At 35.2% G+C, this 13105-nt stretch overlaps 1 protein-coding gene across 1 annotated transcript in view; it reads right to left on the bottom strand.

Annotated features, from left to right (window-relative positions):
- Window positions 1-1690: 1690 nt before the first annotated feature.
- LOC123563801 (ribonuclease 3-like) overlaps window positions 1691-13105 on the bottom strand; it is a 165604-nt gene continuing 154189 nt past the window's right edge. The window contains exon 29 of the mRNA XM_053524236.1: window positions 1691-8213. Within this exon, the coding sequence (XP_053380211.1) occupies window positions 8125-8213 (89 nt within the window). The 3' untranslated portion in view covers window positions 1691-8124. The remainder of the gene's footprint in view (window positions 8214-13105) is intronic.

Here is a 13105-nt window from a genome sequence, read left to right as displayed (position 1 = left end):
TTTTTAGAAAATTTTGAAGATTTTTCTATGTATAATCAAGTAACCCCATGGGGCGGGGTCAATTTGACCCCGGGGGTTATGATTTGAAATTTTTTTGTAGAAGCCTACTAGGCAATGCTGCATGTCAAATATCTTAGATCTAGGCCTTCTGGTTTATTTTTAGAAATTTTTTGAAGATTTTCCTATGTAAAATCAAGTGACACCTCGCGCGGGGTCAATTTTGTCCCTGGGGGTCATGATTTGAATAAATTTTGTAGAGGTCCACTAGGAAATGCTACATGTCAAATATCTAAGCTCTACGCTTTCTGGTTTATTTTTAGAAAATTTTTGAAGATTTCCCTATGTAAAATCAAGTGACCCCTTGGGCGGGGTCAATATTGACCCCGGGGGTCATGATTTGAACAAATTTTGTAGAGGTCCTCTAGGCAATGCTACATGTCAAATATCTAAGCTCTAGGCCTTCTGGTTTATTTTTAGAAAATTTTGAAGATTTTTCTATGTACAATCAAGTAACCCCATGGGGCGGGGTCAATTTGACCCTGGGGGTTATGATTTGAAATTTTTTTGTAGATCTACTAGGCAATGCTACATGTCAAATATCTTAGATCTAGGCCTTCTGGTTTATCTTTAGAAAATTTTTGAAGATTTTCCTATGTAAAATGAAGTGACCCCTCGGGCGGGGTCAATTTTGACCCCGGGGGTCATGATTTGAACAAATTTTGTAGAGGTCCACTAGGAAATGCTACATGTCAAATATCTAAGCTCTATGCCTTCTAGTTTATTTTTAGAAATTTTTTGAAGATTTTTCTATGTAAAATCAAGTGACCCCTTGGGCGGGGACAATATTGACCCCGGGGATCATGATTTGAACAAATTTTGTAGAGGTCCACTAGGCAATGCTACATGTCAAATATCTAAGCTCTAGGCCTTCTGGTTTATTTTTAGAAAATTTTGAAGGTTTTTCTATGTACAATCAAGTAACTCCATGGGGCGGGGTCAATTTGACCAAATTTTATAGAGGTCCACTAGGAAATGCTACATGTCAAATATCTAAGCTCTACGCCTTCTAGTTTATTTTTAGAAATTTTTTGAAGATTTTCCTATGTAAAATCAAGTGACCCCTTGGGCGGGGATAATATTGACCCCGGGGATCATGATTTGAACAAATTTTGTAGAGGCCCACTAGGCAATGCTACATGTCAAATATCTCAGCTCTAGGCCTTCTGGTTTATTTTTAGAAAATTTTGAAGATTTTTCTATTTTCCTATGTAAAATCAAGTGACCCCTGTGGCGGGGTCAATTTTGACCCTGGGGTCATGATTTGAACAAATTGCTAGAGGTTCACTAGGCAATGCTTCATACCAAATATCTAAGCTCTTGGGCTTCTGGTTTTTGAGAAGAAGATTTTTAAAGTTTTTCCTTTCGGTTGCCATGGCAACGAGAGTTCTGCATGGAATTCAATTCTTTGAAGAATTTTGAAAGGGGGCCACCCAAGAATCATTCCTGTGAAGTTTGGTGTAATTCTGCCCAGTGGTTTTCAAGAAGAAGATTTTTTTAGAAAATGTTGACGGACACACGACACACATTGAGCGGTCACAATAGCTCATCATGAGCCTTTGGCTCAGGTGAGCTAAAAATACTCTTTATAAACCTAATGTGAGTTAAGTATTTCAATAAGATGTCAGAAATCTAAGGTTTTTACAAAATTTATTCTTCCCATCCATATGCCAATATTTTAGTAAAACATTTTTTGTTCCTCTCATAATCTGATATAAGAATTTTCAAAAACTATTCAATAAATAACACAATTCTGCAATGATTGGTGATATTTCAATGTATCAAATAAATACATGATATAGATTAACACTATTCCATCTTAAAACATGTAAATACAATGAACAGATGTAAAGCATGAAAAGCAATGACACCAGGCACATAGCTGGGACCTTATTCATAGTACGCAGGGTGGGGTACGGGGCTATCCTCCCCTGTAATTTTTTTAAGTGAGATTGGCAAATGACACATTTTGGTATATATTTGAAGTAAATACAGTGCACTTAAGCTTGTTCTTTTTTAATAAATTTCATATAAAATGTATTATTTTAGTAGACTTACACACATGTGAAAAAATATGCAGCAGATCTGCATGTAGACTTAAGAGACATTTTTTTATTATAGAAAAGTTATAGATAGCCTATGTTAACTCTAAACAACAGAGAGAATCTTCTATATCCTTTTTCTATGCAAACTGACCGATCATTTAAACAAAGTAAATGGTCTCGTCTCTAAATACATTGGTTGTTTAAAAATATAGACTTTTTTCATAATTTCAAAATAAATCAACGAAGACATATCGAGGAGATATTGAAAATGTTCATAGTGTTTCTTTATTTATATTCACTTAGATTACTTGCGCCCTGACCCTTTGAGTTTTAGAAAATACTGTATTCGCTGTGTTCTGCTGAACCAAAGCTGACACACTGATATATTTAATGGTTTAAAACATATTCCAGCCCAACGACTAAAACATGATTAGTCTGCAATATTATTGAAAACATACCTTTTAAAAAATCAGAATTTTAATTTTCAGTAAGCTATTCGAGTCTGTTAACGCAAAAATATATTTAATTCATGACTATAAACTTAGAGTTTTAGCTCTTGAAATCGTAAAAAAAAATCATATTCATTGTTGTATATAGCCTTATCATATTATCGGTATTATTGCTAATAAATGGTTATGTTCAATTTCACTACAGATCTACAATAACTCGCTGTTTTCAGTTGTTTGAAAACTATACATCATTTAATGGTTTGCTCAGATTTCTACAGATATTCTTATGAAAACGATACTGTAAATCCGGTATTATTCGCGGTGTTTTAATTTTTGCTATTTTTCGCGTACATCGCAAAATCATGAATCCGCGTAAATATCCTTCCATAACATACCGACATAACCGAAAATATGTCCAAAATACGGTCAAGTTCAGCAATGAATACTAGCCGCCTAAACATCGATGTTTATTGAATTAATTTCAATTCATTTCACATTTCAATACATGATGAATAGTTCATGTAGAATATACTGCTTGAGGTTACATTTACATGCAGCTGGCAGTTTTTAACGGAGAGCATCTTCTGGATGCACTTCGGATGTGTCAAACAAGCAGAGCACGTGTTGCCCAAGGAGAAGATCTATATCATCCCTTATCTTCTCAACAAACCTTATTTTTTTACACATTTTGTTTAGACAACAATGGGGATAAGCGGTCAATTTATCACACCATTGTATTATATACTTGTACGTTGATTATTTATGAAATGGCTGTAACAAACATTTTATCAGCTATAAAGTGTAATAAGAATAATCCCCAGTAAATTGAATAAAGGATTTAAAGGCTCAAATATTTCAGTCTGTATGAATAAAGTAACCGATTGCTAAAACGAAATAAACGTTACGGATCATGTGTTTGACCAGTCTTTGGCATGCATAAATTCGGTACGGTACTGAAAAATTGGCATTGATATAATCACTACTTCCGGAACTGAAATTTCGCTAACATGAGATAAGAACCTTCGTGAATTTAAATTTCTGACCCGTCGCGAATTCATAAATCTGCGAAATAATTCAGGGTGCCCGAATTCGCGAAATAAAGATCACGCTAATATAAAGTGATTTACAGTATTAAAGAACGAACGAGTTGAATATTCTAAAATAGATTTGCAGAGTTGTTGTGATATCCTGTTGCATATATTGTGATTTGTTCTAATTCAAGATGACGGTGAATTACTATGGTTATTAGGTTACTCCTAATTTTTGAACAACCCAAATTTAATGTGCTTGTGCTCGTGTGACCACAATGCCAGATGATGGACATTACAGCCCAGAGACAAGCCTTCACATAGCGCATAGTCCTGAAGAATCTCTTGGCAGAACCCTCGACACTGGCATACATACAAAGACGCATAATAGCTAGATGAAAATCCTGAAACATCCAGACACTTGATAGATTGATGCGTACAACATTCTCCGTTAAATGATATAACCAAATAGCAGGGTTCCCACTCTTTTCAAGGACTAATAGACTAATAGGTGCTAGAACTTTAAGAAAATAAGCTAGAACTATCCCTAAAGTGGATGAATACTTCTGCCTCGCTCACTGTCACTTGGTTAAAGTAGTACTGTTTAAGAGACATAATGGAAAATATTTAGGTCCGAGTTATCTCCCCTTTGCTAGATTATCTTGTAATATGAACAGCCTCATGACATATACTACCTGTCTCTTAAGTTTCAACAAACCCCTTCAAATAGTTTAGAGTTAGGTTCACAAGAATCATGGACAGACATAAATGGACAGATGGACAGACTCCAATATACCCCCTTTGAACTTCATGGGCGGGGGTATACATGTAAATTTAATCAAACTAAAAAAACAGGACTGATATTACCATTTTATTAATTCAACTAACTTATTCCCAGAACATTTAAGTAATAAACTGCAACTAAAAACTTATTTACAAGGAAATGTTTAACCATAACTAAAAGTTATTTGCTCAAAATAAGTTTAAAGAATTCAATTTATGAAATCTTGTGGACAATGCAGTCATCTGGCAATACCGATTTATTGTCAATTTTCAGACTTTTGAGGTCGTATTTTACACTAGCTTTGCCAATTTCTCTTGTTTGTAGGAAAGAAATCATTTTTCAAAGTGTGTCACGTTTTTCTTTCATCTTAATCACCAGACGCTAATACAAAGAAAGACAACTCGATATAGACTCAGTAGGTGTAACACCACTAAAATCTCAACTGATGTGAAGAGTTGAAGACGCAAATTTTTCAAGAACAGGGATAGCAATGCCGGTGTTTCTCTATTTCCATACATGTGATCTCCCGCGCGGGAGGGTCAAAATCCCGATTTTTTCACCTTGCCTCCCGTCTCCCGACCAAAACCTTAATTCTCCCGCTTTTCAAAAAGAAAAAAAAAAATCAGTATTATGACTGGGTTGATAATTATCGAGGAGTGCCAGACATGTTTACACAGTAAATCAAAGTGTCACTAACAGTTGTGTATTATACATGTTTGAATGTTTGACACACATGTAGCTGGAGGAAAGGGTTGTTTTTCACAGGTGAATTTTGATAACATGATTAATTGTTTGTTTTGATAAGGGATTAGACAAGCAGGGCCTTTTCCACCTGTCTCAAGGGGCCGAATATCGGCCCATTCTCAATGCTAATTAGGCTCCATTTTTTACCAATTTGAAGCAAAAATCTCCCAGTCATAAGAAATAATTCCCAGCTGAAATGAATTTTTGATTATTTAAAGTAATAAAATCACATAAATAATTGTTGGAAAAACCAACCCATTACTATTTTTAGAACATGAATGTTACTTCCCCTTATGCAGTTACGCCATTTTCTTCCAATATTTACCAAATTAATTTGCTAATAAAATCGGACTTGTATTTCATTGAAAATTGGATGAAAACACACACTCATTAATTTGATAACATCAATCTACATTATTTTGGTAAGGGTAAATACATGTTGATGCATTTCTGTTTTCTGTTTTTCATGTCAAAATCAGTGTTTTTATACGAGTGGGTGGGGTAAGGAATTGACATAATTTATGAGTTGTGATCAGACCAGTTTAGAGCTTCGTTTTTTTTTCAGTCCTAAAGTAGACTGAAAATGTTAATGCAATGTTCACCACCATTTCAGACCTAAATTGAGACTTTGTTTTTACAAATTTAATCTGTTAAGAAAGTTTTAAGTTAAAACAAGAGGGAGCTTCTGTAAGACAGCATGCTCGTCTTTTCTCAGTGATTGACTCTGAATTAAAGCTTTGCCAGTAAAGGCATAATAGTCAATAGCTTTGAATGTAACAGAGATATTGGACATTATATAAAACTTTAACAAAAAAATGTAAGTTAAAAAGTGGCATAACTCTGTCAAAATTCAAATCAAGAGTTATGAGGATTGTTTCTTCTGGTGTAGACTTACGCGTTATTGTGTGGCCTAAAATGTTGGATTTTGTCTTTAAGATTTGTGTCCGCGCGCTTAATTTCTGTCGATAAAAAACCTCCAGTTTTGAGACCCCAACTCCAGCTGAAAAATGACAAACCTCCAGTTTTGGGATTCTGAACTTATCACATGTATGCTATTTCAATATGTTTGCTTTTTATATACATTAGCAATACTGTGAGCATACAGAAAGAACAAATTTCCCGACTTTTTCCAGGTTTTTTGTTCTTTCTTTAAAATTCAAGTACTTTCAAGGCCTTGAAAATGAAATGAAAAATTCAAGGACTTTTCCAGTTTTCCAGGAAGCGTGGGAACCCTGCAAATAGATATAATGCTCCAGATCAGCCAATTTAATTGTGCATGCTTGCCAGATTTTCATTATGCAGCTATGCGCCTGGACACATTCTACTTGCCAGAAAAAAAATGAAATAGTTTCAGTCACCCAAAATTATCTCATAACCTGGAAGTACAATCATCACTGTTTTAATAACTTTACAACAACCACATACAAGTACTGTTTTCTCCCTGCTTGATAGTGTCTCAACATAATGCAGGTCAAAAGTCAGGTAAAAGTGCAATCAAGACTATTTTTGTGGTTTCTTGTCCTAGTCCTACACCACAAGCCAATCAGTTACATTCATTTTGCTGGTAGCAAAGAAAGGGAGACTGGGACATGATCTAAAAGATCAGATTTAGAGCATGTGTAAAATATAGCACATCATTTATTTCTACAATAGCACACATTGTAGCTCTAAAATAGTTTGTGCAGCACATTCAGTATGATCTACTTAAGAAATAATAAATATGTGCCTATATTTTATCATTTAATAAAATATGGGCAGGAGTTCGGATGCGTAATAATTAAATCACGAGTGCATAGCACGAGTGATTTAATATTCCCATCTGAACGACTGCCCATATTTTATTAACTGATAAAATTATTGGAACATATTTATTATTTCGATTCTAACCACACAAATTCTTCGCATTTAACAGCACTACATTTTAGCTTGATATGTCATTTGGCTGGCCATATGCTATTGTAAAAACCTCCCCACGAATGGAAAGCATTGCATAAAACGGAATTTTCCAATATTCAGCAAATTTTAATTAAAGTATTAAGTAGTTACTGCTGTAAAAATGTTATTTTCAATAACATCTAAGGTCGGATATAGAGATCAGAAGTATATACTTCATTCAAAGTTTATATATGCAGTTTCTAAAAATAGTGCACGTCACCTACATGATGGCACTGAAACATACACGCCAGAACATTGCGGCGGCATATAAACACGTAAATACTTGAGTCTGGAAGACTGGAACATGAATTATGATTTATTTACTGTCAAAGAAGAATCTAGTTGACATTTGTGATGCCTACAACGCAGAAATTGTAAACTACACACACGACCAGACACTGGTGTTGAAACTTACCGGGCTGAAACATTTTCTTACGGTAAAAATATCAACAAATAAAATCATCAGTTAGAAATTGTTTGTTTCAGAAAATTTGATGTACTTTTTATTACTACTACATAGCACTGAAAAAGTCGAGTATTTAGACGGTATATAACAGAAGCAGAGTAGAATCTCACAGTCATGTTACAATCGTAGGGTGGAATGGAAGAGCTATATTTTATCGTAGATTCATGTATAGGCGATTTCGCTATATGTTTATATAGCAACTGCTGCAGATCATGTTAGAAATACCAATATTAAATATTTATATATATCGTATTTGGATTAAATCCATTAAAGATAATACACAAAAGCACTCTTCATCTTGATTCACTGACAAAACCTCAGAACTGAGTTGAGTGTTTCACTGTTAAAGTGTAGCTGCACATCAAACATATTACCACTTTTCATTCAGGCTTGTCAGTTTCTTTTGTTTCATTCTCGCTCTGGTCCATATTTTGTTTACTTGATAAATTCCATCCTAGGCATGCTTTTACATCCATGTATGTATTATAAACTAGTTACCAATTAACTTTTCGAATTTCATATGTAACGTCTTTGAAAGTAGATCAGTCTTTGATTTTATCCAACCAAAACAAATTAAATATTCCTGTCTAATGTTCTAATTTGATTACTTGATTTTCTAACTTGGTTCCTGCTTAATTTCCTTTTTCAAAGCTGCGACAGCCTTGTTTTTGATTTTTGGAGGATAAACACTTTTGTGGAATAATCCTGAAAAATTAGAGAATAAAATCTTGATACATGGCAAATCATATTTACTACATACAGTAAATTCCAATATTATAACAAATGACCTGGTATTGCAGTGGCAATACAGAAAGCCCCTGCCAGTAGTTTGTTAGTGTTCGACCCTTGTGGTTGTTGGCAACAGTGACACAAACAACGCTTCAAGGCATTTAAAAGCTAAGAAACAAAAACTATTTTTCAATAGTGACCTTGAACTACAGGCATAGCATGTACATGCAAAACTGTTCCATCATGGGGAAAAAAATTGTGTTCAGTATTAGGATAATCCATCAATGCACATAAAAGTTATGGAGCGAAAACTAATTGATTTTTACTTGACCTTCAATAGTGACCTTGACCTTTGACCGACAACCATGGGTCATGTGCACGACAAGTAGTCTAATCATGGGAAACATTTCTGTGTAGTAATAAAAAAATCCTTCAATGCAATTAAAAGTTATGGGGCAGAAACACATTTTCACTTTACCTTAAACAGTGACCCTGACCTTTAACCGACAAGCATAGGTCATGTGTTGCACTCAACATGGGGAATGTTTGTATGAACCACTAAGATAATCCATCAATGCATGTAAAAGTTGTGGAGCAAAAGCAATTTTCACTTGACCTTCAATAATGACCTTGACCTTTGACCTATAAGCATAAGTCATGTACGAGCATTATCTACATATTGCCCTCTATATACATACCAAGTTTTATGAACCTAGCTTGAACAAAGTAATTGCAGGATCCAAATATGCTGACAGACAGATGGACAGACGGAGGGCATTCCTATAGTCCCCGCTGGTGAACCAGTAGGGGACTAACAAGAGCTCAATCCTCGACTAAACGAATTGTTATCCCAGCAGCCTAAATGTTAAAATATCTACAGAGTTTCAATCCAGTATCTGCATTAGTTTTGGAGATACAGTACAATCGCGATCCTACGAAAAGCCAAGGGACCGGTCGTTTTTTTCGTAATATCGCATTTTCGTTCGAGCGTAGCATAGGAAATTTCGCTATACAGCACCTTAATATCTACACGTCGTAACCCGTGATATTTAAACATTGGATTTTTGTGTAGGAGTACATGTATACCAATTTTATATGTACATCTAGGTTTACTACAAATCTTATACATATCTGAACTCGGATGGTATCTGGAATGTAAAACTTTTTTTTTTTTCTTCACCTTTTATTCACTGTACATTAAACATATATAGGGTACATTGTTGACGAGCACAAAAATCGCAATTGCATATTCCGATACCCTCAGCTATCCTTTACTGAATTGTTTGGAATAATAAAACGACAACAAACAGACGATGATGACTTAAATATTTTTTTTTAATTTCTTTATGCAGTGATTGTTTGAGACGTATAGATATTGAAGCAAGAGTGACTGGTATGCCATCCGATCTGATAGTTAAAGGAGAAAAAATTAACCACTAACTTGTGTCATAGTGTACATCATAATTATGTGTTTAGAATTTAATTACTACGTTTTCACACTTTAATTACCGTTTACTCCCAGCTAAATTATAGTGACACTTTCCACTCTAAAGTGTTTTCACGCCGTTATGGAAGGTGTGAAAATTTGGACAATACAGGTATTCGTAAAATCGCAACTTAAACAAGTTGAAAACATGCTTTAAGGACATAACAATACATTCGTAGGAGCGTATTTTTCGTAAAATTGCATTTTCGTAAAACCGCGACTTTGTAACATAGAAATAAGAAGGAAAGCAGCCAGGACCACTAAACCTTTTCGTAGTATACCAGTATTTCGTTAAATTGCGACTCGTAGCATCGCGAATGCACTGTAGTACCTTGCATGCAAAACTGTAAGCAGAACATTTTATGTTTGAATGAGGACATAATTTTGCAAAATCATGTCAGAGTGATAGGACTTGAAGTTATGACATAGTCTTATAAACTCAAAGAAACGTGTAAAGTTTCAATTCAATACTTGCATTAGTGTTGGAGATAGAAACTTGCATGCAAACTAACTTTAACTAGGATTTTTTAAGTCCAAACAGGTGCATAATTTAGCCAAAATACATGTCAGAGTTATGGGACTGGATGCTATCACCTAGTTTCAGAACCCTGAAGAGGTGTGAAGTTTCAATTCAATATCTGCGTTAGATTTGGAGATAGTAACTTGCATGCAAAACTTTAACCAAGACAAGTCCAAAAGGGGGCAAAATTTGCCAAAATACAGTGACCCCACATGACCCAATTTTAAACTTGGCATGGGAATCATGATGATAAACATTCTGACCAAGTTTCAAGAAAATATGGTCATAAATGTGGCCTCTAGAATGTTAACAAGCTCATCCTTTGATTTGATCAGGTGAACTAGTTTTTGACCCCACATGATCTTTATATATCTTTTATATATATTGTTTATATATATATGCACCAACTTTATATATACACTCGAAACCCGTTATAATGCTTCTCGATATACCGCGGTCCTCGGTATAACGCTGTATGGCCTTGGCGCCCAAATTTTAGAGGGTAGAAAAATTAAAAAAAAAAAAAAAAAAATCCGCGGATGTTACTTAATTTGATCATTACCAGCGTTAAAACTACAAGTACCTTTGTACTTTAACACCTTTCCATGACAACTGTCACAAAAATCAATAATCGTCTGCTAGCTTACTTGTTTGCATATCGCCTTTGTTTAAGTTTCAATACATGTAGACATGTGACAATTATGCAATCAGTACCGTGTCAAAATTAGATTGTTTGCATAACAAGCGTGTAACATTGGTCAGTCAACTATCAAACCGTTTAAGTTTGCACCAATTAAGCAGATGACATGATCACTTGAGTGAATAAAAAATCGAATTTTAAAAAATTGTAATAAACTGCAGCCATTTTTCGTAATCATCACACTCAATGCATCGGAAATAAGGAAGATTCGACGCATTGAAAGCCTTACTGAGAATGTGCTTCCTTTTTAATATCGTATATCAACAACGCTGATTTAAAAATTTTCTATCTTATTTATCGATTTCCTTCATGTAAATCTATTCAAAATTATTTTTTTTAAGACTGTCCGCGTTTTTTCTCTTTTAGTTACATAAACCCCCAGTGCAATTGCTGTGCATATGTAATTCTCATGACCGCGCACTCCTCACACAGCATTATATATGTTTACTTCCGGGATACACAAATCCAATTTTCTTTTATAATCACGACAAAATGAGAAGATGACACAGCGTTGTAATTCTTTTAATATATTTTTCAGTAGCATTTAAGGTAAATAAATGTCCCGTTTATACGATTCTTATTTCTTATTAACATAAAACAGCGTACGTTACCGGTGGGTGGGGTATTGCATATACCGCTGATACGATCAACCCGCGTTATAAATTTAACCCTGCTAGATCCGCGGGTCTCGAACCTTGGACCCCGACGACAGCGTTATAACGGGGTCCCAGTGTATACACCGACTTTAAATAAAATTTGTATTGTATTGTATTGTATGATCAAGATAAACATTCTCACAAAGTCTCTCATGAAGATACGGTCATAAATATGGCCTCTAGAGTGTTAACAATCTTTTCCTTTGATTTGATCAGGTGACCACATGACACAGATTTTAACTTTACCTAGATATCATCAAGACAAACATTCTGACAAATTCTCATGAGCTTCAAACTTAAAACGTTGTCTCTAGAGTGTTAATAAAATTTTCCTTTGATCTGGCCAAGTGGCCTAGTTTTTGACCCCACAGGGCCCAGATTAGAACTTGAACTAGAGATCATCAGGACAAACATTCTGCCCAAGATTCATAAAGATTGAGTCACAACTGTGGCCTCTAGAGTGTCCACAAGCTTTTTCTTTATGATCGCACATGACCCAGTTTCAAACTTGACCTAGAGAGCATCAAGAAAAACATTCTGTCCAACTTTTATGAAAATTGAGTCACAACTGTGGCCTCTAGAGTGCTCATAAGCTTTTTCTTTGATTTGACCAGGTGACCTAGTTTTTGACCCCACATGACCTAGATTCGAACTTGACATCAAGACAAACATTCTAACTAAGATTCATAAAAATTGAGTCACAACTGTGGCCTCTATAGTGTTTACAAGCATTTCCTTTGATTTGACCGTGTGACCTAGCTTTTAATCCTATATGATTCAGATTTGAATCTGACCTCAAGGTCATCAAGAGAAACATTCTGACCAATTCTCATGAGTTTCGAATTTAAATTGTGGTCTCTAGAGTGTTAACAAAATTTTCCATTAATCTAACCTAGTGACCTAGTTTTTGACCCAACATGACCCAGTTTCGAACATGTATTCTGACCAAGTTTCATAAAGATTGAATCACAACTGTGGCCTCTAGAGTGCTCACAAGCTTTTCCTTTGATTTATATACATAATTTATTTTAGGTCGATTGTGAAGGAAGTTCTACAACTTATATGAGAGAAGAGGCCAGTTTCCCTTTTAATGCTGAGCGCCAAGCAAGGGAGCTACTGGTACCATTTTTCACGTCTTTGGTATGACGCGGCCGGGGATCGAACCCACGACCTCCCGCACTCGAAGCGGATGCTCTACCACTAGGCTATCGAGGTGGTTAAAAGCATTCAAGTTCCTATGATTTGACCGGGTGACCTAGTTTTTGACCCAACATGACCCAGATTAGAACATGACTTAGAGATCATCAAGACAAACATTCTGACCAAGTTTCATAAAGGTTAAGTCAAAACTGTGGCCTCTAAAGTGTTCATAAGCTTTTTCTTTCATCTGGTCTAGTGTACACTGGGACCCCGTTATAACACTGTTGTCGGGGTCCAAGGTTAGAGACCCGCGGATCTAGCGGGGTTAAATTTATAACGTGGGTTGATCATATAAGCAGTATATGC

The sequence above is a fragment of the Mercenaria mercenaria genome, chromosome 15 (genome assembly GCF_021730395.1).
Source record: "Mercenaria mercenaria strain notata chromosome 15, MADL_Memer_1, whole genome shotgun sequence".
In the NCBI taxonomy this organism is placed as follows: Eukaryota; Metazoa; Mollusca; class Bivalvia; order Venerida; family Veneridae; genus Mercenaria; species Mercenaria mercenaria.
This window is presented reverse-complemented; position numbering and strand designations above follow the sequence as displayed.